At 40.0% G+C, this 25,668-nt stretch overlaps 1 protein-coding gene across 1 annotated transcript in view; it reads left to right on the top strand.

Annotated features, from left to right (window-relative positions):
• Positions 1–25,668, top strand: part of CUNH8orf34 (chromosome unknown C8orf34 homolog) — a 332,018-nt gene that overhangs the window by 163,815 nt on the left and 142,535 nt on the right. The window contains 1 exon segment of the mRNA XM_029222885.1: positions 21,762–21,897. Within this exon segment, the coding sequence (XP_029078718.1) occupies positions 21,762–21,897 (136 nt within the window).

Below are 25,668 nucleotides of genomic sequence, written 5' to 3'. Positions count from 1 at the left end.
AAAAATATAAGTAGTTATCTGGATGTGGGAACACCAATATATTGAAGTTGGATCTGAAAATATGTTCAGTATGTTTTATATGAAAAAGTGCTCTAATTTCAAAAGTTCCAGAAGATGAACCCCAGAAGAAATGTTGGATGAGTTTTTCTCTGACTCTTGCTTTATCTAAGCCATGGGTATAGTCCATCTGGGAGATTCTGAGCTAGGACCGTGTGGAACATAATACGTCATGTGGTGCTTTAGTTACTCCAGCAGTATGTATGTGTAAGCGTGCCTGTATGCATGTATGTGTGTAAGTGTGTGTGTCTGTGTGTGCATAAGTGTGTATTTGTGCATGTCTTCTATGGAAAGCTGCTACAGGCTGACTTCCGTTTTTCGGTCAGAATGTGTTCATGAAAACCACATACTGGATCTGAGACTCACAAAGTGGATCATATTTTTCCTATCCAAATGATGTTGTAATTTTGGTTTGAATTTAAGACACAGCATCAAATAAATCATAGCTGTAATCAAAACTATAACTACAAAGGGAAAAATTCAGTTACTACAGCCTTTATAAATTATATCATGAAGTTATGAGCTGTGGATATAATTATTATATAAAATGATTATAGGTGGGACTCCAATATACAATAAACTGTATATAATATACTCTACAGACAACTTAGCTTTATCATATATTTTGTCAAATGTTAAATTATGATAACTATTAATCTTTAATTCATAATTTTACTTTCCATTTTGAAACTGGGAAAACACTTTAAGGAATAATTTATATGACCAGGTCTTTTAAAATAAGGTGGTCTGAAATTTTTTTTTTTTTTTTTTTGCGGTACACGGGCCTCTCACTGCTGTGGCCTCTCCCGTTGCGGAGCACAGGCTCCGGACGCGCAGGCCCAACGGCCATGGCTCTCGGGCCTAGCCGCTCTGCGGCATGTGGGATCTTCCCGGATTGGGGCACGAACCCACGTCCCCTGCATCGGCAGGCGGACTCTCAACCACTGCGCCACCAGGGAAGCCCAAGGTGGTCTGAAATTTTAACTGTCTTTTATATATTTTGATAAGTCTCAACTGATCTTCAACTAGGGTTATTTAATGTAAAACTGCCTACTAAAATAATTCTTTAAGACTTCATTAAGAACTTTATTCTAAATAATTTAGAGAAAAGAAAAATTGTTTGCATGTTGCATTTGTTGTCTATAGCTTTATAACAGGTTACCATACACTTAACATATTGAAACAATACACATTTATCACCTCAATTTCTTTGGGTCAGGAATCTAGGCACAGCTCAACTGTGTCCTCTACTTCAGGGTTTCTCATAAGGCTATAATCAAGGTGTCAGTCAGGGCTCCTGGGATCTCTTCTGAAGCTCAACTGGGGAAGGATCTCCCTCCTACTGCTTGTTGATAGAATTCAGTTCCTCAAGGGTGTTGGACTGAGGGCCTCAGTTCCTAATTGGCAATTGGCCAGAGGCCATCCTGAGTTCTTTGTTGTGTGGGCCTCCAAAACATGGCAACTTGTTTCATCAAAGTGGGCAAGCCAAAAAAGCAATAAAGTGTGCTAACAAGATGGAAGCCACAGTTTTTCATAACCCAACCACGGAAGTGATGTGCAATCAACTTAGCTGCATTCTACTAGTTAGAACCTGAGATGCTATGTTCAGCAATTTTCGATGTGAGAGGATTATATAAGGGCTTGAGTACCAGAAAGCAGGGATCAAGGACCATCTTAGAGTCATCCTGACACGGATGTGTTCAGCTTATCTCTTTTTCTTGTTTTCTTTCTCATGTACAGTGCTCTTGAAGGGAAAAAACTCACAGTATCGTGAGTGGAAAAGGGACCAGAACATATGTGCTTTTTGTATTGCTTATAGAGCAAAGTGGTAGGTTGATGGTATGGTTATAACCTTGATGCTTTCATGATACTAAGAGGCATTGTAATAAATGGTCATGGCAGAAAATATTTCCTAGGGAAGATGAATCTCAAGGCAGTATCTTTGTTTTACTAATCATGGTGTTGAGTGGGGATGCAAACTGAACAGTGAGTTCAGTTGTTACTTCAGAAGGACTGCAGATAAAACTATAGTTAAGAAAGGTGGGGGAATCAAAAAAGAAGATATTTTACATATGGAGCAACTGTAGAGAGCAAAAACTGATGAGATGTCGAAGATGTTTAAAGGTGATTTGGGGAGGGTTTTGCTGTGCAAAGTTCAGTTTAACTCTCTCTTCTGTAGTCTCATGAAATTTCCAGTAAAAATCTCCATCAGTTAGACATCATTTGAAATGCAGTGAGTGAGCGATGAGATACTGAGATTGGTGTTAAGGCAAAGGCAGAGCAGCCCTTGCTGACTAGAGTTCTGTAACATAGACTTAATTGGGAATATAGTGTGAACAGGGTATTATGCTGTGGTTGCGAAAACATGGCCTTAGTGTTCAAGTCCAGGCTGTACCACATACTAGCTGTGTGACCTAATCCAACTAAACTCTCACTCAAATGTCAGAACCAATAGGCTGAACGTGGCTTACACTGTTTGGCCTATAATTTAAATGCCTTCAAAACTGCCCAATCTCCAGCCAATACTCTATTTTTCATACCTACCCCTTTTATTCCTATATGGCACCTGCCTGTAATACAGGTAAATAAAATAAGCCTTAGTGCAGCGATTCTCAACCTCAGCACTGTTGACATTTTTTTTTTAAACATCCTTATTGGAGTATAATTGCTTTACAATGGTGTGTTAATTTCTGCTTTATAACAAAGTGAATCAGCTATATGTATACATATATCCCATATCTCCTCCCTCTTGCGTCTCCCTCCCTCCATCCCTATCCCACCCCCCTAGGTAGTCACAAACCACCGAGCTGATCTCCCTGTGCTATGAGGCTGCTTCCCACTAGCTATCTGTTTTACATTTGGCAGTGTATATATGTCCATGCCACTCTCTAACTTCGTCCCAGCTTACCCTTCCCCCTCCCCGTTTCCTCAAGTCCATTCTCTGCATCTGCATCTTTATTCCTGTCCTGCCCCTAGGTTCTTCAGAACCACTTTTGTTTTTTTTTTTTAGATTCCATATATAAGTGTTAGCATATGGTATCTGTTTTTCTCTTTGTGACTTACTTCACTCTGTATGACAGTCTCTAGGACCATCCAACTCACTACAAATAACTCAATTTCGTTTCTTTTTATGGCGGAGTAATATTCCATTGTATATATGTGCCACATCTTCTTTATCCATTCATCTGTCGATGGACACTTAGGTTGCTTCCCTGTCCTGGCTATTGTAACTAGAGCTGCAATGAACATTGTGGTACATGAACCTTTGAATTATGGTTTTCTCAGGGTATGTGCCCAGTAGTGGGATAGCTGGGTTGTATGGTAGTTCTATTTTTAGTTTTTTAAGGAATCTCCATACTGTTCTCCATAGTGGCTGTGTCAATTTACATTGCCACCAACAATGCTAGAGGGTTCCCTTTTCTCCACACCCTCTCCAGCATTTACTGTTTGTAGATTTTTAGATGATGGCCATTCTAACTGGTGTGAGGTGATACGTCATTGTACTTTTGATTTGCATTTCTCTAATGATTAGTGATGTTGAGCATCCTTTCATGCGTTTGTTGGCAATCTGTTTATCTTCTTTGGAGAAATGTCGACTTAGGTCTTCTGCCCGTTTTTAGAGTGGGTTGTTTGTTTTTTTGTTATTGAGCTGCATGAGCTGCTTGTAAATTTTGGAGATTAATCCTTTGTCAGTTGCTTCGTTTGCAAATATTTTCTGCCATTCTGAGGGTTGTCTTTTGGTCTTGTTTATTGTTTCCTTTGCTGTGCAAAAGCTTTGAAGTTTCATTAAGTCCCATTTGTTTATTTTTGTTTTTATTTCCCTTTCTCTAGGAGATGGGTCAAAAGGGATCTTGCTGTATTTATGTCATAGAGCATTCTACCTATGTTTTCCTCTAAGAGTTTTATAGTGTCTGGCCTTACATTTAGGTCTTTAATCCATTTTGACTTTATTTTTATGTACGGTGTTAGGGAGTGTTCTAATTTCATTCTTTTACATGTAGCTGTCCAGTATTCCCAGCACCACTTATTGAAGAGGCTGTCCTTTCTACATTGTATATTCTTGCCTCCTTTATCAATGATAAGGTGACCATATGGGCATGGGTTTATCTCTGGGCTTTCTATCCTGTTCCATTGATCTATATTTCTGTTTTGTGCCAGTACCATACTGTCTTGATTACTGTAGCTTTGTAGTATAGTCTGAGATCAGGGAGCCTGATTCCTCCAGCTCCGTTTTTTTCCCCCTCAAGATTCTTTGGTGATTCGGGGTCTTTTATATTTCCATACAAATTGTGAAATTTTTGGTTCCAGTTCTGTGAAAAATGCCATTTGTAGTTTGATAGGGATTGCATTGAATCTGTAGATTGCTTTGGGTAGTAGAGTCATTTTCACAATGTTGATTCTTCCAATCCAAGAACACGGTATATCTGTCCATCTGTTTGTATCATCTTTAATTTCTTTCATCAGTATCTTATAGCTTCCTGAATATAGGTCTTCTGTTTCCTTAGGTAGGTTTATTCCTAGCTATTCTTTTTGTTGCAGTGGTAAATGGGAGTGTTTCCTTAATTTCTCTTTCAGATTTTTCACCATTAGTGTATAGGAATGCAAGAGATTTCTGTGCATTAATTTTGTGTCCTGCTACTCTACCAAATTCATTGATTAGCTCTAGTAGTTTTCTGGTACCATCTTTAGGATTCTTTATATATAGTATCATGTCATCTGCAAACAGTGTCAGTTTTACTTTTTTGTTCCGATCTGGATTTCGTTTATTTCTTTTTCTACTCTGATTGCTATGGCTAAAACTTCCATGACTATGTTGAATAATAGTGGTGAGAATGGGCAACCTTGTCTTGTTCCTGATCTTAGTGGAAATGGTTTCAGTTTTTCACCATTGAGGACGATGTTGGCTGTGGGTTTGTCATATATGGCCTTCATTATGTTGAGGTAAGTTCCCTCTATGCCTAATTTCTGAAGGGTTTTTATCATAAATGCGTGTTGAATTTTGTTGAAAGCTTTTTCTGCATCTGTTGAGATGATCATATGGTTTTTATCCTTCAGCTTGTTCATATGGTGTATCACATTGATTGATTTGCATATACTGAAGAATTGTTGCATTCCTGGGATAAACCCCACTAGATCATGGTGTATGATCCTTTTAGTGTGCTTTTGGATTCTGCTTGCTAGTATTATGTTGAGGATTTTTGCATTTATGTTCATTAGTGATATTGGCCTGTAGTTTTCTTTTTTTGTGACATCTTTGTCTGGTTTTGGTATCAGGGTGATGGTGGCCTCATAGAATGAGTTTGGGAGTGTTCCTCTCTCTGAGTTTGGGAGTGTTCCTCCCTCCTGTAGGAAGAGTTTGAGAAGGACAGGTGTTAGCTCTTCTCTAAATGTTTGATAGAATTCGCCTGTGATGCCATCTGGTCCTGGGCTTTGATTTGTTGGAAGATTTTTTATCAGTTTCAATTGCAGTGCTTGTGATTGGTCTGTTTATATTTTCTATTTCTTCCTGGTTCAGTCTCAAAAGGTTGTGCTTTTGTAAGAATTTGTCCATTTCTTCCAGGTTGTCCCTTTTATTGGCAAATAGTTGCTTGTAGTAATCTCTCATGATCCTTCATATTTCTGCAGTGTCAGTTGTCACTTCTCTTTTTTCATTTCTAAATCTATTGATTTGAGTCTTCTCCCTTTTTTTCTTGATGAGTCCGGGTAATGGTTTATCAATTTTGTTTATCTTCTCAAAGAACCAGCTTTTAGTTTTATTGATCTTTGCTATTGTTTCTTTCATTTCTTTTTCATTTATTTCTGCTCTGATCTTTATGATTTCTTTCCTTCTGCTAACTTTGGATTTTTTTTGTTCCTCTTTCTCTAATTGCTTTAGGTTAAGGTTAGGTTGTTTATTTGGGATTTTTCTTGTTTCTTGAAGTAAGATCGTATTGCTATAATCTTTCCTCTTAGAACTGCTTTTGCTGCATCCCATAGGTTTTGGGTCGTCATGATTTCATTGTCATTTGTTTCTAGGTATTTTTTGATTTCCTCTTTGATTTCTTCAATGAGCTCTTGGTTATTTAGTAGTGTATTGTTTAGCCTCCATATGTTTGTATTTTTTTACAGATTTTTTCCTGTTATTGATATCTAGTCTCATAGCATTGCTGTCAGAAAAGATACTTGATACGATTTCAATTTTCTTAAATTTACCAAGGCTTGATTTGTGACCCAAGATATGATCTATCCTGGAGAATGTTCCATGAGCACTTGAGAAGAAACTGTATTCTGTTGTTTTTGGATGGAATGTCCTGTAAATATCAATTAAGTCCATCTTGTTTAATGTATCGTTTAAGGTTTGTGTTTCCTTATTTATTTACATTTTGGATGGCCTGTCCATTGGTGAAAGTGGGGTATTAAAGTCCCCTACTATGATTGTGTTACTGTGTATTTCCCCTTTTATGGCTGTTAGCATTTGCCTTATGAATTGCAGTGCTCCTATGTTGGGTACATAAATATTTACAGTTGTTATATATTCTTCTTGGATTGATCCCTTGATCATTATGTAGTGTCCTTCTTTGTCTCTTGTCATAGTCTTTATTTTAAAGTCTATTTTGTCTGATATGAGAATTGCTACTCCAGCTTTCTTTTGATTTCCATTTGCACGGAATATCTTTTTCCATCCCCTCACTTTCAGTCTGTATGTGTCCCTAGGTCTGAAGTGGGTCTCTTGTAGACAGCATATATACAGGTTTTATTTTTGTGTCCTTTCTGCCAGTCCATGTCTTTTGGTTGGGGTATTTAATGTATTTACATTTAAGGTAGTTATTGATATGTATGTTCCTATTATCATTTTTTTCATTGTTTTGGGTTTTTTATTTTAGGTCTTTTCCTTCTCTTGAGTTTCCTGTCTAGAGAAGTTCCTTTAGCATTTGTTGTAAAGCTAGTTTGGTGGTGCAGAATTCTCTTACCTTTTGCTTGTCTGTATGGTTTTAATTTCTCTGTCAATTCTGAATGTGATCCTTGCTGGGTAGAGTAATCTTGGTTGTAGGTTTTTTCCCTTTCATGACTTTAAATATGCCCTGCCACTCCCTTCTGGCTTGCAGAGTTTCTGCTGAAAGATCAGCAGTTAACCTTATGGGGATTCCCTTGTATGTTATTTGTTGCTTTTCCCTTGCTGCTTTTAATATTTTTTCTTTGTATTTGATTTTTGATAATTTGATTATTATGTGTCTTGGCATGTTTCTCCTTGGATTTATCCTGTATGGGACTCTCTGTGCTTTCTGGACTTGATTGACTATTTCCTTTCCCATATTGGGGAAGTTTCAACTATAATCTCTTCAACTATTTTCTCAGTCCGTTTTTTCTTTCTCTTCTTCTAGGACCCCTATAATTCAAATGTTGGTGCATTTAATGTTGTCCCAGTGGTCTCTGAAACTGTCCTCAATTCTTCTCATTCTTTTTTCTTTATGCTACTCTGTGGTAGTTATTTCCACTATTTTATCTTTCAGGTCACGTATCTGTTCTGCCCCAGTTATTCTGCTACTGATTCCTTCTAGAGAATTTTTAATTTCATTTATTGTGTTGTTTATCATTGTTTGTTCGCTCTGTAGTTCTTCTAGATCCTTGTTAAATGTTTATTGTATTTCCTCCATTCTATTTCCAAGGTTTTGCATCATTTTACTCTCATTACTCTGAATTCTTTTTCAAGTAGACTGCCTATTTCCTCTTCATTTGTTTGGTCTGGTGGATTTTTACCTTGCTCCTTCATCTGCTGTGTATTTCTCTGTCTTCTCATTTTGCTTAACTTACTGTGTTTGGGGTCTCCTTTTTGCAGGTTGCAGGTTGATAGTTCCCGTTGTCTTTGATGTCTGCCCCCAGTGGATAAGGTTGTTTCAGTGGGTAATGTAGGCTTCCTGGTGGAGGGGACTGGTGCCTGTTTTCTGGTGGATGAAGCTGGATCTTTTCTTTCTGGTGGGCAGGACTGAGCCCAGTGGTGTGTTTTGGGATGTCTGTGAACTTACTATGATTTTAGGCAGCGTCTCTGCTAATGGGTGGGCTTGTGTTCCTGTCTTGCTAGTTGTTTAGCATAGGGTGTCCAGCACTGTAGCTTGCTGGTCGTCGAGTGGAGCTTGGTCTTAGCATTGAGATGGAGATCTCTGGGACGTCTTTCGCTGTTTGATATTTTGTGGGGCTGGGAGGTCTCTGGTGGAGCAATGTCCTGAACTCAGCTCTCCCACCTCAGAGGCTCAGGCCTGACACCTGGCTGGAGCACCAAGACCCTGTCAGCCACACGACTCAGAAGAAATGGGAGAAAAAGAAAGAAAGGAAGGAAGGAAGGAAGGAAGAGGAAGGAAGGAAGGAAGGAAGGAGGGAGGGAAGGGAGAAAGAAAAAGAAAGAAAATAAAGTTATTAAAAAATTATTAAAAGTAAAAAAAAACAGATGAAAGAAAAAAAGAAGAGAGCAACCAAACCAAAAAACAAATCCACCACTGATAACAAGCGCTCAAAACTTAAAAAAAACAAAAACCGACAGTCAGAACCCTAGGACAAATGGTAAAAGCAAACCTATACAGACACAATCGCAAAAAGAAGCATACACATACACACTCACAAAAAGAGAAAAAGGAAAAATATATATATATGCAAAATAAAAAAGACAGCAACCAAATCAATAAACAAATCTACCAATGATAATAAGCTCTAAATACTAAACTAAGATAAACATAAAACCAGAAACAAATTAGATGCAGAAAGCAAACCCCAAGTCTATAGTTGCTCCCAAAGTCCACCTCCTTAATTTGGGATGATTCGTTGTCTATTCAGGTATTCCACAGATGCAGGTACATCAAGTTGATTGTGGAGCTTTAATCCGCTGCTCCTGAGGCTGCTGGGAGAGATTTCCCTTTCTCTTCTTTGTTCTCACAGCTCCCGGGGCTCAGCTTTGGATTTGGCCCCGCCTCTGCATGTAGGTCACCTGAGGGCATCTGTTCTTCGCTCAGACAGAACGGGGTTAAAGGAGCCGCTGATTCGGGGACTCTGGCTTACTCAGGCTGGGGCGGGGGTAGGGAGGGATATGGAACGTGGGGCGAGCCTGTGGCAGCAGATGCCAACATGACATTGCACCAGCCTGAGGCGCACTGTGCGTTCTCCCGGGGAAGTTGTCCCTGGATCACGGGACCCTGGCAGTGGCGGGCTGCACAGGCTCCCGGGAGGGGAGGTGTGGATAGTGACCTGTGCTCGCACACAGGCCTCTTGGTGGCTGAGGCAGCAGCCTTAGCATCTCATGCCCGTCTCTGGTGTCCGTGCTGATATCCACGGCTCACGCCCATCTCTGGAGCTCATTTAGGTGGCACTCTGAATCCCCTCTCCTTGTGCACCCGGAAACAATGGTGTCCTGTGTCTTTGGCAGGTCTAGAGATTTTTCCGGACTCCCTCCCGGCTAGCTGTGGTGCACTAGCCCCCTTCAGGCTGTGTTCACACAGCCAACCCCAGTCCTCTCTCTGGGGTCTTACCTCCAAAGCCCGAGCCTCAGCTCCCAGCCCCAACCCGTCCTGGCGGGTGAGCAGACAAGCCTCTCAGGCTGGTGAGTGCCGGTTGGCACCGATCCTCTGTGCGGGAATCTCTCCACTTCAGCCTCTGCACCCCTGTTGCTGTAGTCTCCTCCGTGGCTCCAAAGCCTCCCCACCCGCTGTCTCCACCAGAGAAGGGGCTTCCTAGTGTGTGGAAACTTTTCCTCCTTCACAGCTGCCTCCCAGAGGGGCAGGTCCCGTCCCTATCCTTTTGTCTCTCTTTTTTCTTTTTTCTTTTGCCCTACCCACGTACTTGGGGAGTTTCTTTCCTTTGGGGAGGTCTGAGGTCTTCTGCCTGCATTCAGTAGGTGTTCTGTAGGAGTTGTTCCACATGTAGATGTATTTTTGATGTATTTGTGTGGAAGAACGTGATCTCCGTGTCTTACTCGTCCGCCATCTTGAAGTTTCCCCAGCACTATTGCCATTTGGGGCTGGATAATTCTTTGCTGTGAAGGGCTGTTCTGTACCCACTAGATTCCAGTGGTGTCCACCCCCCACCCTCCTTTAAGTTATGACAACCAAAAATGTCTTCAGGTGGTGTCGTGTGTCTGCTTGTACTGGAGGGAGGAATAAATCACCCATGATTGAGAACCACTGCCTTAGAGAGTTGTTTTGTGGAGCAAAATGAAGTGTGACGTCTCAAAGCACCTAAAAGGGTACTTAAAGTGTAGTAGGGACTCAACAAATGATGGTTTTCCTCTAAAATTTGGCGTTGGAGAATAGTATCTTATACATAGAGTTAACTCAGTGTAAGTCTGCCGAAACATGGAAGGCAAATAGTCCTGTGTTAATAATAATTTACGTAGCTACTAATTTGAGAAATCATTTGTTACAGGTATTTGTGTGTATACATAAAAGGTGACCCTCACCTCTAAAGCCAGACCAATCAGGCTTCAATCGCTGTCTGTTCCAATTAATACTGTGTGCTCTGGGGAAGTCGTTCACACTTCCTGAGGGACTTTATCTGTAAAATACCTTATTAATAAAATGGAGTAGCAGTGACATGGATATCCTGGTGTTGGATGATTCAGTCACTCATTCATTCAATGTATACATTGAGTGAATGAGTGACTGAATAGTCACTCAGACTATATAGTCTGAATAGTCATTCGGAGATAGTCTCTGCCATGTTGAGAATTCATTAGTGAGGAATCAAATGATGAACAAATAAATTAAAAATGTAATAATTCCAGGATGTAACAGTTGTTCTGAAGATAAACAGAGATAACAAGGATAAAGAATAATAGAAGATGCTCTCTTAGACAGAGTAGTCAAGGAAATCCCCTCTTATAAGGCAGTATTTGAGCAGAGACTTGAATGAAGGGAGAGAAAGGCAGTATGGTCATATCTGGGGCAAGGGCACCCGAGGGAGAAAACACAGCAAGTGCAGAGACCTGAAGATATTAATGATCTTGGATTGTTCATGGCACAGGAAGAGGCTAGGGTTGCTATAGGGAATATATTGCATAGTCAATTCATTCACTTTTAGACTTTTATGTTTTTTTTTCTTATCACCAAATACTCTTCTTTAGGAAACTCAAAAATTTATATAATGTAGGAAGTGAGATGAGGTTCTTAGGTGGTATCATCCTGCATGACATGTTATTAAAGAACAGTTCCATGGAGGCAACTATCCAAGAAAATGGAACAAGATGAAAATAATCTTGTAGAATTTAATGTGTGGTGGCAACGTTTTGTGGCTTGAAGTATAAGGGATGAGAACAGCATGTGAATTCCAAGAAAGCATCACAGAATGGAAAGTGGATTTACAATGTGTCAGACAGGGTGGCAACATCTTGTGGCATGTGGCTCGTATCTCGGTGATGGGAAAGGTATGTCCTGTGACTGCTTCTCGCCTGTGGCACACCACAAGGGAGAAGGAGTTGGCAGCCGTTTCCAAAATACATCAGCAGCAAGTTTAGCATATGACCAGCCACGATCTTCTTTTTTTATTTTTCCTAAAATGTGATTCTTTTTTTACTTATCCCAAAGGGCTCTACATAAAACAGAAATGAAGGAAGATTGAAGGAGAGAGGATAGGAGGCAGTTATGAGACTTAACATCTTTTTTAGACTAACCATATTGGATTTAGGGTCCCAACACATGTGACAAGCATACTAAAATACTTTTTTATATTTTATTTTTACTTTTTAACATGCGTTTAGTTGGTTAAAATTTGCTTCATTGAGAATATTGCATGGTGGGTTGAAAATCTCAGTATCAACAAGCACAAAGTTCAGAGGAGGGTCGCCAAGTACAAAGGAAATAAAACGGAGGATGGTTGAAGTGAAAGAAGTCTACTTGGTTGAGGCTTTAGTGAAGGAAGGGTACTATCAAAACTGAAGACTTAAGCAAAAAGAACTTTAGAATACAAGAAAAGAAAGAGGAAAGGAGGGTGGGAGGTTTTCACCACCAAGACTTGTTACACTTGAAATCCAAGAAAAAAGTAAACTAACAATAAATTCTGAGTTTAATCACTAAACTCATAGCAATCTAGTTTTATGTGTTTGTGTCAGGTATGTGAGGTCAACTGACTTCAGGCAGAATCACCTTTACCAAAGATAAGTTTAGAGCATGGATACTGAACTGTATAGTATTGGGACTATAGCAATTAGTGTATGAATGGATCATACTCTCTCCAAAGGGCTTATTTTGAGTTAGCAAATTATGTAATTAATGCAGAAACACTTATCAAAATGAACTCAGTTGATACTTGTGGTCTGGATCAAGAATAAAAATATCATCCAGGGCTTCCCTGGTGGCGCAGTGGTTGGGAGTCCGCCTGCCGATGCAGGGGACACGGGTTCGTGCCCCAGTCCGGGAAGATCCCACATGCCGCGGAGAGGCTGCACCTGTGAGCCATGGCCACTGAGCCTGCGCGTCCGGAGCCTGTGCTCCGCAACGGGAGAGGCCACAACAGTGAGAGGCCCACGTACTGCAAAAAAAAAAAAAAAAAAAAAAAAAAAAAATGCTTGAAAATATTATCCAGTATGGTATAGGGTGTAATTATTAGGTTTATGGTCAGAAGTTCATTAGCAAGCAACAAATTGATACAGTGCACATAGGAACTTCCCAACGTAAGACCTTATTTATTTAACACAGAGCCTGTGGGAACATAAAAATTATATTAAATAGCATTCATAAGTAGTTTAGAAACAAACAAAAACATAAGTGTTAGTGTGATGTATCACCTGTAATGGCTGAAATAATGCTTACTGTAACATAATGGTACCTAATAGGGGAAGTAATCACCCCATAACTAAACCATTGGGATGAGAAATGCTTTCTCACTATTGAGAGAGATAAATGATATGAGTGCTTCAGCCAGAGACATGTCCCAGGGGAATTAAAATTAAATACACTTTTAAATGGTGGTTGAAATGATGAGCTCTGCAAGATTTTATATGATTCTCATTAAAAAATTACATATTTTACCCATCATCCTACAAAAATTAATAATCTATCTAATCCCAGCCTTTTAGATTCACCAGCCTTCCTTGCCTTGCTCTTGTCTACACTGTGAACCCTGTGCTTGGTTTGCCTCATTTCTGTTTCCCAGTTCTATTCCTGAACACCTCTACGTAGCTCTGCTAACCTCCCATCTGTGGCCTCCCCCTCCTACCCCTCAAGTCTGGTCCTTGGTGCACCTCCTCTGGCTGTCTCTAGATTTCTGTGTTGGTCGCGAGTTGTCCTCACTTGAAGTAGGGCTGTGACCAAGCTTCCAGTCGTACCAGGCAGCCTGCTTATCGAACTCCACCTGAAATGAGCCCACATGCCTGGAATTTCAGTTATTTTTCAAATAAAGAGACTTGTTCACAACGTCTATCTGTCAGACCTTTAGGGGGTGACAAAAGTTTCAGGAGGAAGTCAGGTTTTTTGTGTATACAATATAATCTTTTGAATTTGTGGTAGGTGCAAATTGAGGAAAATATAGATGTGCTCTGATGCAGAAATCAGACTTGGAGTAATGTTTGGGTTGAAATTTGTTAGAAGCACTAGTATTTTCTTATGGAATGGAAGGAGAAAACCACTCCCAGATGTCTTAATTTTTCTGACTAACAGAGAAGGCTTCACAATTTATGTAATGATGGGTTCAATTAACACAAGTCTTGTGATTCATTTGCAATCTAAGTGAACAAGTTCCAGCCCATAAATTTTTACAAATGTTTGTGATCATCATGTATTTGGCTGTTGATGGTCAAAGAAATTAAACAGAAACTGGTAGCTAACAAAAAATATCTCAGAAAGTTTTTTGTTCTTTTCAGTTAACACTAGAAGACAAAGAACGAATGTAAATTTAAGTTTACATAAACATTTTCCCTAACCTACTGGCCAAATCACTTTCTTTGTTTATTGATCTCATGTTGTCAAGGAAAGTAAATATTCTGTAACCTACTCTCTCTCATTAAAAAGGGAAACTTCAACTCAGCTTTTAAATTCCACCAAACTTTTTAAAATGCAATGCTAACTTAAATTTTCTAAACTAAGTTTATTCTAAAAAAATTCCAGCCTATAATTTCTCATGTCTACCATTTTGTTCTTATCAATTATGAATCTAGTTAAGTCATACTACACCGATATACTGAGAAAGAAAACCCAACTCATATTGCAGGCATGATTGTAGAAATAGAGAAGCAATAGAAGCATGGCCTCGACATCCTTCTTCCACCTTTCAACCAGAATTTATCCCAGCAAAGTGAATTATGTTTTGCTCTCAATTCTTTCTTTCCCTTTTTTAAGGAAATAGTTTAGCTGTCTCACATAACAAAAAAGTATTCATAAATAGTTTATTAAAACCTGTCTAATTTCTTATATGTTTTCTTAACATTTGTTTTATTTTTTTAATAATTCACTCAGCATATATAACATCTGTTTAAAATATTTGACCAAATCAGCTCTATCGACGTAAATCAACCAAACAGTTGCAATACAAGGAAAAACTGCCATATAATTCTTGTGTAACCCATCACTGAATCACTGTGGAGGGACTTATGTTTGGAAAGCTTTTAATTTTTGTTCCTAGAAACAGATGTGAAAATTCACTCATATCCCACATTGTCTAGTTCAAGCAGCTGTAAATTATTTCATGGATTACACTTGAATGAAATGAAAGTCCTGGGATTATTTCATCTAGGCAGCTGTTATTTCCTTAAATTAAATGAAAACAATTCTTTGCTTGATTAATTCTTGGTTATTTGGATTGCGTGAAGTGCTCATGTCTTTAGTCATAAATTAGTTCATTTTTCTCTGTAGTAACCCTGTGATTCAAAAGGTGCATCACAAGTTTATCGGCTACCTTTAAAAATAAAGTACTGCTTTGGGCTTTCTATTGTGAAAAAGAATAAATACGGTACTCTTCTTTTAAATATAATATTCATATAATGCACACATTTCACTTGTAAAGAAAGTTAGACATAAGAAGTGTCACTGCTTGATTTTAACTGCTGGGCTGATAATTCTATCAGCTTTTCTCAGCCATATGGTCTATAGCTTCATTCCACACTCCATTACTCCAGACTTGCCCTTCTAACTGCCTACCAAATATCCATATGGATATCTTGACGATAGCTCCATCTAAGCATGTGTGAAACCAAAGATGTTATCTCTTCCTGTATTCCCTGAAAGTGGTAATATGGAGAAACCTGCAAGGATTTCACATGCAATCATTCACGACAACCTGTTGAACCTTCCTCTGAAATTACCTTCTGATGCATTTCTCTCTCTTGCTACTGTTACTTCCTTACCCCAGGCCCTCAGCAGCTGGTACATCCATTATGGAGGATACAGGCTTCTTCCCGCCTCAACTCCTTGTTTCCGGTTTTCACTTTGCCAAATGGCTGTAGGCAAGTGCAACACAGGTATTCCTTCAAAAACCAATTTTCCAAAAGCCAATTCCACATAAAGATCAACTTGTCAAGTAGTTAATTAACCAAGTTTATCAAATTATACAAAAATCTTCTCTTGAGACAGGTGTCTGGTAAGTGCTCTGAGTGACATCTCAGGGGAGCTCAGGCCTATCATTTGCAGAAAAAAAAGTCTTGTAGTCAGCAAATATCAGTGAATGCCTACCCTGTGCTAGACACACTTCTAAGACAGTGAGGTTACAATAGTAAGTGAGAAAAACTTATTTCCTATCTCTAGTTATCAGAAAAGCAATTTTGTAAATTTAGAAAATCGTTTATTTCAATAAGTACATCTACAATGATCTCTATAAAACACAGATTCAATGACTCTATCTCCCTTCATCATATGAGACTAAACCCTTTTCCAGTATTACATTCTTCTATCCCTATACATCTCAAGTTATGGTCATATAGCTGTATAACTTTCCCTGATATACTATGTCCCTTCAAATCTCTGCTTTTTCAAGTTCCTACATCCCTCTGAAGAGTCCTTTACCACCTGGTCTGGCTTGTATACTTTCACTCAACTGTTACCTAATTATTCCTTCCTAATAATTCCTTTATCATTTAGGTTTCAGTTAGGAAACTGAAACTAATCTACATGATTAAAATAGAATATTATCAAGTGCTGACAGATAATACTTGGCCATTTCATGGGTTTGTTTTTAACTTCAGTTAGTTGATTTTTCATATGTTTTCCATAACATACAAAACATTTATTTTTTTTTCTGGGATAGAGCTGATCACATTACCTTATAGTTATATCTGACTTCTTAACTAGACATTAACAGTCACTACAGAGTTTGACTTCAAAGTATCGAAATAGAACAAGTATATTTTTAAAAATTCCCATGAGGTTATTTTTACATAATCTTTCTCTACCACTGTTACCTTAAGAATCATGAGATTCCTTGATGAAAAAAGTATTACTGCTTGCTTCAAAGAAATTTCTAGTTGGCTAGAGTCTCTCCTTAATATTACTGACTTTGGGAACTCTGATATTTCTTCCGTGTGACAGACCTTTAGATATTTGAAGTTTGCCATTTGTGGAGATATGCATTTAGCTTGGGGAGCATATTTGGCTTTCTCTGCTTGGTTCTGAGTTGGGCAAAAGGAGGGGACGTGGCCTCTATGAACCAGGTCCTGAGTGCTCTGGGCCAACTGCTGCAGAGGTTGTGATTTGGCTTCACTGATCGTTTCCATGAGAGGTTGTGGGTCTCTGTTCTAATGTCATATATGATCTCTCCATTGTCTTTTTGTACGTTCAGTCTCTCACTCCTCTCTTTTAGTCATTCTGTCCCTGGCAGGAAGTTGGCCAAAAGACAAGACTCAAGATTCAAATCTTCACTGCTTCATGATTGTCGACTTGTCTCCATAGGCAGATTTATCACAAGAGCTTCTTAATCTTTTTGGTGTTGTATTAAAATGGTGATCATCTGATGAGAGAGGGGCTGCATCAAAGCATATAAGACTTTGGATAGAGTTCAGTGGACGGGCATCATGACCATTATGACAAAAACAAGAGTAATGAAAAGCGTGTTTAAGATGCTTTAGAACCAAGAGCCCAAATTATCCAACCAAGGCTAAGAGAACGATCCCACAAGTCATAAAGATCAGCCTTGGTGAGCCAAGTAGGTTTTTCCTTAAAGTGATAGGTAGCCTTTTCTACCTTACCTGTTTCATTGAGCCAAGTATAGCAAGAACTGTTAGCAATTGCACAGGTACTGTCGTGACTAGTGAACAGGAAATGTAGATTGTCCATCACTGCTCTTGCCAAGGAATTGAGACTGATCTGTATTCCGTCTAAGGTAGAGGTGATATTATTTTTACCTTCTGCCAGAATTAAAATGATCTATGTCTCATAGCCTTTTGTTTGTATGATTCTTATTATTGGAAGCACTGCTTTGATTGTTTGCATAAACAATGAATCAGTAACACCCCCAGGTAAAGTGCCTAAATAATTGAGGGTAACCTCATTTTGGAGCGCACATCTAAATTTCCTGCTTTCATGACTTTAGAATTAAGGTGTCTGTGCGCAGATAAGTTTTGGAATACTGTTTCTAAAGTGCATGCAATATTAATTTGAGACAAGCAAAACTAGCCATCCTGGTTGCAGAGGAAGTAGTATCTGGTAGGAATACATGGATATCCAGGAAAAAAGAAATTATTCATGGCATGAAGTTGAAACCAAGACCTTACATTAGCCTGTTTGCACATTTGTATCTATATTAGTCTCTTCCAGATACTAAGTAATTGGTCCATCATTTTAGGAAATTCTGAATTCAAATTTAGAATTCCCTAGGGTCTAATTGATAGATCGTAATAATTTTTTCTTTTTCTGTGAGAGGGCATTGCTAGGAAAGTAGCAAATGACCTTGTTTAAGGTCATTTGTCCACATAAGTGCAAGTGAAATGCCATTGGCTGTAATTCTCTTTGATCTCATTTATTGAGACTGGAAATAGCCCTAGGTTATTACCATGGAGGTCTGGTGAGGAATGGCATATCCAGCAATCAGTAAGCTTGAAGGGTACTATTTGGGAAATCTGAGATTGGTGTTAGAATAATTATACTCTGATCTAACAATTTTAGTAAGAAGGGAATAAAAGAAGAAGGGCCATTATGGGTGAGTGATAACCAGGGGTTTATAGAAATTAGAAGAAGAATGTAAACAAGCAGATAAAAAACAAAATAGTAATTAGGCAAGGGTTTTGGTCCACTGTCTTGTGCAGAAGCTGTCCACTATCTGAGGTCATCAGGTTGTTCCGAGGATCTTGGGTCATCTGTCTACTGTGAAGATCAGCTGCTTCTAGAGAATCTTCATTTTGAGGTCCCCTATTAGAGCAGGCTTCCAATTTTGTTGGTTCTGGATTGTTTCTTTAGTTATGAAATGTGAGCCCAAGGATTTACTCCAGGGAGCTTTCCTTCTGTATTTGTTGTTAACAATATCTGATAGAATCCCTTCCAGTGATGTTCAAGAGCAACGTTTCTCTGTTGTATCTCCCAACAGATGAAATCTTATAGTTGAATGTCATGAAGAGGCTGTTTAAGATGTTTGAATGCAACCGTAACCTGTTAGTGACAGGACTGAGTATAGTCCGTGAGTCTCTTGCAACATTTTGCGATGTCTACGTGCATCAGGGCAGAGTATAGTATTGTAGGTAAAATCCTGATGCACTTGGGCCTTCCAGTAACTAGTTCACAGGGAAATAAACAATGTGATCTCTAGGAGCGGACCATATTGGCATAAGGGTGGGTGGGGGTACCTTTGACCAAGGGAGCTCAAGGATTTCTGAAAGTTTTGTTAAATTTCATTTCACGATGTCATTGATTCTTTTCACCTTTCAGAAGCTTGTAGGTGATAAGAGCAGTGTGGTTTCTGAGTAAAGGGTAATACTTTACAGAGTTTTTTTTTTTCTTATAATATTTCTTGTGAAGTGTGTGTCTTGGTCACTTGATATGAACGTTTATATTCCCAAGATTGAAATCACAAAATCGACCAGCTTTTTAGCAACTGTAAAGATTATAGCTTTTCGGCAAAGAGATGTTTAAACTCACTCTGAAATTATATAGACATTCGATAACTAAAATATATTCAAATCTCATGAAAAGTGGAAGCTATATAAAATACATCATGAGGTGTTCGAAGGGGCTTCGAAGCTTTGGTTCCTGGTCATTTCCCACATTCACAGGTTCTCTAGAGTTATGCTGTTGACAAGTCCACATGACTTAAAAATGACCTCAGCTGTCTTTTTAAAGCCGTGTTGATTTAAGATAGTAACCAATTTATCTGTACCATGATGAGTAGTTTCATGGAGAAATTTAGCTAATATCTATTTGAAACCATCTAGTGCCACCAAGCAGCTGTCTTGGGAGCACCAGAGATGATCTGAGTGAAGCTAGAACCACTTTTTTTTTTCCATTTTTCTTTTCAAAATGAGGGGCTAAATATTGATATTTTATAATGGTTTCTTTGAATTCCTTTAAGGATTCATCCTTTAAGAGTTTAGATAGGATCAAAACCGTTGTTAAGGCTGCTTGTTTGGCAAAATGATCTGCTGGAGTATTTCTTTTAGCTTGCATGTTATTTCTTTTTCACAGCAGCTACCTCTTCATGAAGTAAGAGGTCATCTAAAAGTGTGTTAAACATCTTGTCCATTTTTGATGGGGGTTCCAGCAGAGATGACCCTTTCTTTCCAAAGCATCCCAAAGTCATGGTTTTTCTAAAAAAGCATGCCTGATATATATTTACTCTGTGGTCTTTGGCTATAGTTGACAAGCTCAAGGAAGTGCAGTGGCTTTGCCCTTTGGGCTGATTTTTCCCTCGGGTAGAGGACTGCATTCTACAGGCAAGCTTAAATTGGTGTTAGCGTGTTCTGCTCCGGTTTCAAGTTTTGAGGTATGATCTGTCAACAAATAACGTTAGGTCAGAGTTTTCAATGGGAGTCCTTAAAAACACTGAATGAGGTATAGCGAGTTCCTAACTGAGCTAAGAAAATGTTAAGGTTCCCTTCCCCTGGTGGGGGAGGAGGGTGGGCCAGTCAGGGTGTCTCAGTGGTGAATAGTAGTGTGAGGGGGAGAGACTAACAGAATCTCATGGGAGGCTAATTAGCTAACTGAAAAGCGTTGTGTGTTCTCAGGCAGTAGTGCTGTCTGTGCCGCATGACATGAGGAACCGTGAGAAGAGAGGGGCGCTTATAACTAGTGAAGCAGAAGCAGTGAGTTTTGAAGGGGTTACCCCACGACAAGGGGACTATACGTTTACAACCAGGTCAAGGTGATGAGTTTTTTTTTGACTCAAATAAAGTTTAAGTTGAACCTCTAAGGACACGCCCAGATTGCTCATATGCAAGTAGATGAAAGGATTTCATTTGGGGTTGCCTGTGGAGGTAGTGTGTTGGCTAATCTTCTTCAGATAACAGAAGGTCTGTTTATGACTTAGACTAGCCACAATCTCAGGAAAATTTGGCACTTGTTTGCCATATTCGGTTGTTAGAAACAAAATTCAGCTGAGTAGATGATTCATGAATCAGGCAGCATCCAAGCTAGCAGGAAGAAGGGAACTCCAAGGAGCTGTACAAAATTGAAGACTTTTATAGACAGAAGGCAGTGGATGCAGGATGCTATACTAGCAAACAACAGGTTGGTCGTGGCAAGGTCACCTTCCTTTAGGGGACAGCAGGGGTCTATCAGGCAAGTTAACTCACTAGTGCTGACCAGGTGATGCCTGATTGTTTAGGATTCCATTGCTGAGAGAGCTTAAACTGTGATTAAATTAAGTATCCGTTTGGTAACGTGGGCTTAGCATAAGCAACTTCATTATGGGCCTGTTGTCCTATTTTTAACAGAGTTAGAAATCCTCTCAATTGTTTTGTGAGAGGCCTAAGATGTTTGGATAGTCTACAGCCTTACCAGGAAAGAGCGATTTCCCTTCTTATATGGGTAGTAACCTCAATCGTGGATTATGTTTTGGCAAAATTATAATTGATCTTTTGAAACTTTATGTCCCTCTTTCGCTAAGGCTGAGAGCAAGTAAATAGAATCCTTTTTACAAGATTCCCTATCCTCTGAATAAAGCAGGAGATCATGTACAAATTGTATCAGGACTAAATTACAAGAGAAATAGACGTTTTAAGTGTTGATTGAGGGCCTGGAAAAAATAGGAGGCTTCAGTGAACACCTGGGGTGTGACTCTCCCGGTATACTACTGTCCTCCCAAGGTGCAGACAAAAAGGAATGGTTTAGAATGAAAAAAGAGAAGGCTTCAGGTATATTCTGATTGGAGGGTGTTGGACGGGGAGGCTCAAGGCAGGCACATTAGAAATGAATGACCTTGTGTAATTGGTTTGGGAGCATAATTTGTCTTCCTCTGGATTGTTCTTAGTTGGAAGGGGGCAGTCACTGCCTAACTCCTGACCATTTGGGGCCAATTGCTGTAGAGATTATGGTTGACTTCTGTGGGTGGTTACAGCAGAAGTTGTGGATCCACGTCCCACAGTCATGTATGGTCTGCCCATCGTGCAGACAGATTCATCTCTCACCATTTTGCTCCTGTAAATCTTCTCATATAATTTTCTCCAACTACATCTAGAAATAATTGGAAAACGAATTGATGCATGAGGGAAGATTTTTGCAAAGTGGAAATGTAATGTTTTGCTAACCAACTACTGGCAGATATCTGAAAACCTGGACTTTTCTTCTTCATTCTATTAGAGTTAATTTTTTTCTCTGCAATTGTTTATGTTGTTACAGAGGATCTTGATGATTTAAGAATGGAGGGAGTAACTACCCTGGTACCTTCTGGGAACAAATTTAACCAAGGTCGAGCTACTCACTCTGCTGAACCTCAGGCCAAAGTCACACTGAACATCTGTTCAAGGTGTGCCAGGTAAAGCAAATAATAGGTATATCTTTGTATAAACATGATGTTGAATTTTTTAAATCTAAGCTTTTGATGCAATGCGTGTACTCTTCTGTGCTGACATTGACAAGGGAGTTAGTTGTACAGTTTATCCCTGTGCCCAATGCCACTCAGACCGACAATGAATCAAAGAGTTTAGATTGTCTTTACTTCACAGCCGGAGACTATTTTAAGGCTTTCCGTCTCTGAATTTCATTTGCTGTCTGCCCTTCTGTTCCTTTTCAAAGGAAGATTCAAGGGGCTCTAAAAGTTCAAAGCCACTCTAAAGCACCTGCATAAAGGCCAGTTTGCCCAGGTACAGTTATAGATCTGATATTATTGGCCTCTTAACATGCTCCACATCCTATTCACGTCCTGGAAAGAATTTAATCAGCTTGATGCTTTTCAGTTTTGGCAGCTGAAAGCAATCCTTGCATACACTGTATGTGGCCAAAGAAGTAGCTTAATTTACTGCCAAGTCAGCTCCCAGTGCTGGTCTAGCAGAAACTCACCAAACAGCTAGAATTCATTCTTTTGTAGGAACAAAATCTCATTTGCAAAGAGGCTTTTAAGCCTGTTTAAACGATAAAACAAGCCTTCTAACCCTTATGTAAATGGCGCAGATTAGCAAGAACAATGCACTGGCTGGCCAGTTTTATCTCCTTTTCTTTATGTCTCTGCTGTTCTGTTGTACAGTTTGAGAGGGGATTAGTGGCTTGGAACTTGGTGGGGGGGAAGTGTAGGAAAATCAAATCAGATTTTTGTAGCTTTTCCTTGCCGCTACCCCTTTGGAATTTTAATTTTAATAGTCATAGGCTTAGAAGAATAAATAGAAATAAAAGTAAATAGAAAATCAGGGGATATTATTTGAGACCATTAAGAGAAATGGTATAGCACAGTGGAAACACCAATGGAAACGTTGCTTCAGACACGTAATATTTGCATGGATTGATTTTTCGATGAGGGCTGTGAACAAACCGGCTAATATTTACGTGATCATATTTAGGCATCGTGAGTGTGCAAGGTCATCTGTGGAAGAGTTGTTTGGCAGTTTAAAGGAACTTTATAGTATGTTTGTACGTTTACAGTTTGACTGGAGAGGGGTTGGTGCTTGGTCCTTGGTCCTTCATATTATTTGTAGAAGATTGGGATATGAGGTGTTTTCTTTTTGAAAGGAAATCCTATGCAAACGGTATGTTTTAATGAAGTATTGAGGACTTGAATTGGCAAAGGGCCAAACCCATTCATAGCCCTAAATTATTTACATTTAGTTTCCCAGTGATAAGTTAGATTATAAATTACAGGCCGCCTGCATTTAAGGTAAACTCCTAACTGAAAGTTTTGAATATTCAACTGAGTAATAATCAATTACATTTATTGTATTCTTTCTATGTTACCAAAGTACACAGCTAGTGAGTGGCAAAACACAGTTTCAAACCCAAGCAATATAGCTTGACAGTCCGCCTGCTTAGTCGTTTTATGTTTTTGCTAAACACCAAGCTATTGTGTGAAGTTGAAGAAGGAAGCCTAAAATAGATAGAAATGATGAGCTACAAAGAGATTTAGGTGTCTGAAATGCTTTGAGTTCATGATTGCCTTGATGGAGAATAAAGCAATATTGTACTTTCAAAAGCAAGATTGATTCAGGGAAATCAATGGGAGAAGTATGGTGGAAGACACTAGGCTGTTGAGTTTAGAGTAGCTGCTGTAGCCAGAGTTTAGGGTGGAAGAAAAACTAAGATCAGTTGTCAAAAACTATGAGGAACCTGAAAATTTACTCTATTTGCAACCTAATACTGTTTTATGATGCTGGCAAAAGACATGAAACTCCTGGGTCAGAGACCAAGGACTTACTACTCATGACAGTAACAACTGTCAGAGTATTAGCATTTTCATTGGTTCCCTGAGCCACAAATCTCATGGGATGACACACAGAGGACAGCAGGTTACAGTATATGAGAGGAACGCTGAGTTTAGGAAACCTGAATATTTTATATGAACTTAGCACTGCTCTAGAGAGAGACCCCATATCTATCTTCCAAGGCTGTTTGCTATACAAACATCCCCAAACAGATGGTTGGAAAGAAAGGCTGTCAGTGTCTCTGCTCATAAGATATGCAGACACGTGAGAGATTCACGGAGAATTGTCTCCCAGTACTATTTAGAGTGGACTGCCTCTGTGATGCACTGATGTAGTTATCAGAGTTTTCTGCAGTTAGTTGTCAAACATCAATTTGTGTTGCTGGCTCACCTCTTCTAGTTACAACTAAGGCTTTTAGGACTGTGAGAATTAGACTTTTTAAGCCAGGGCTGAGCTGTTATCTGAGGCAGAAGTCAGAACCTGGAGGACTGTGGGTAGTGTCCAGTTTTGTATCCACATAATATTTTAAAAATACCACTGGAGGGAACCTTCAAGATGGCGGAGGAGTAAGACGTGGAGATCACCTTCCTCCCCACAAATACATCAGAAATACATCTACACGTGGAACAACTCCTACAGAACACCTACTGAACGCAGGCAGAAAACCTCAGAACTCCCAAAAGGCAAGAAACTCCCCCCGTACCTGGGTAGGGCAAAAGAAAAAAGAATAAGCAGAGACAAAAGAATAGGGATGGGACCTGCACCAGTGGGAGGGAGCCGTGAAGGAGGAAACGTTTCCACACACTAGGAAGCCCCTTCACGGGCGGAGACTGCGGGTGGCGGAGGGGGGAGCTTCGGATCCGCGGAGGAGAGCGCAGCAACAGGGGTGTGAAGGGCAAAGCGGAGAGATTCCCGCACAGAGGATCGGCGCCGACCGGCACTCACCAGCCTGAGAGGCTTGTCGGCTCCCCCGCCGGGGCGGGCGGGCCTGGGAGCTGAGGCTCGGGCTTCGGTCGGAGCGCAGGGAGAGGACTGGGGTTGACGGCGTGAACACAGCCTGAAGGGATTAGGGCACCACGGCCAGCCGGGAGGGAGTCCGGGGAAAAGTCTGGACCTGCCGAAGAGGCAAGAGGCTTTTTCTTGCCTGTTTGTTTCCTGGTGCGAGAGGAGAGAGGATTCAGAATGCTGCTTAAAGGAGCTCCAGAGACCAGCATGGATCCCAGAGACGGGCATGAGATGCTAAGGCTGCTGCTGCCGCCACCAAGAAGCCTGTGTGCAAACACAGGTCACTATCCACACCTCCCCTCCTGGGAGCCTATGCAGCCCGCCACTGCCAGGGTCCCGTGATCCAGGGACAACTTCCCTGGGAGAACGCGGGGAACACCTCAGGCTGTTCCAACATCATGCCGGCCTCTGCCGCCCCAGGCTCGTCCCGCCCTCCATACCCCTCCCTCCCCCTAATCAGCGGCTCCTTTAGCCCCGTCTTGTCTGGGCCAAGAACAAACGCCAGAAGGTGAGCTACACGCAGAGGCGGGGCCAAATCCAAAGCTGAACCCCGGGAGCTGTGCGAACAAAGAAGAGAAAGGGAAATCTCTCCCAGCAGCCTCAGGAGCAGCGGATTAAATCTCCACAATCAATTTGATGTACCTGCATCTGTGGAATACATGAATGGACAACGAATCATCCCAAAATTGAGGTGGTGGACTTCGGGAGCAACTGTAGACTTGGGGTTTGCTTTCTGCATCTAATTTGTTTCTGGTTTTATGTTTATCTTAGTTTAGTATTTAGAGCTAATTACCATAGGTAGATTTGTTTATTGATTTGGTTGCTCTCTTCCTTTATATATATATTTTTTTTTTCCTTTTTTCCTTTTTCTCTTTTTGTGAGTGTGTATGTGT

The sequence above is a fragment of the Monodon monoceros genome, unplaced genomic scaffold, assembly GCF_005190385.1.
Source record: "Monodon monoceros isolate NGI ecotype Baffin Bay Population unplaced genomic scaffold, NGI_Narwhal_1 Super_Scaffold_14, whole genome shotgun sequence".
Lineage (NCBI taxonomy): Eukaryota > Metazoa > Chordata > Mammalia > Artiodactyla > Monodontidae > Monodon > Monodon monoceros.
This window is presented reverse-complemented; position numbering and strand designations above follow the sequence as displayed.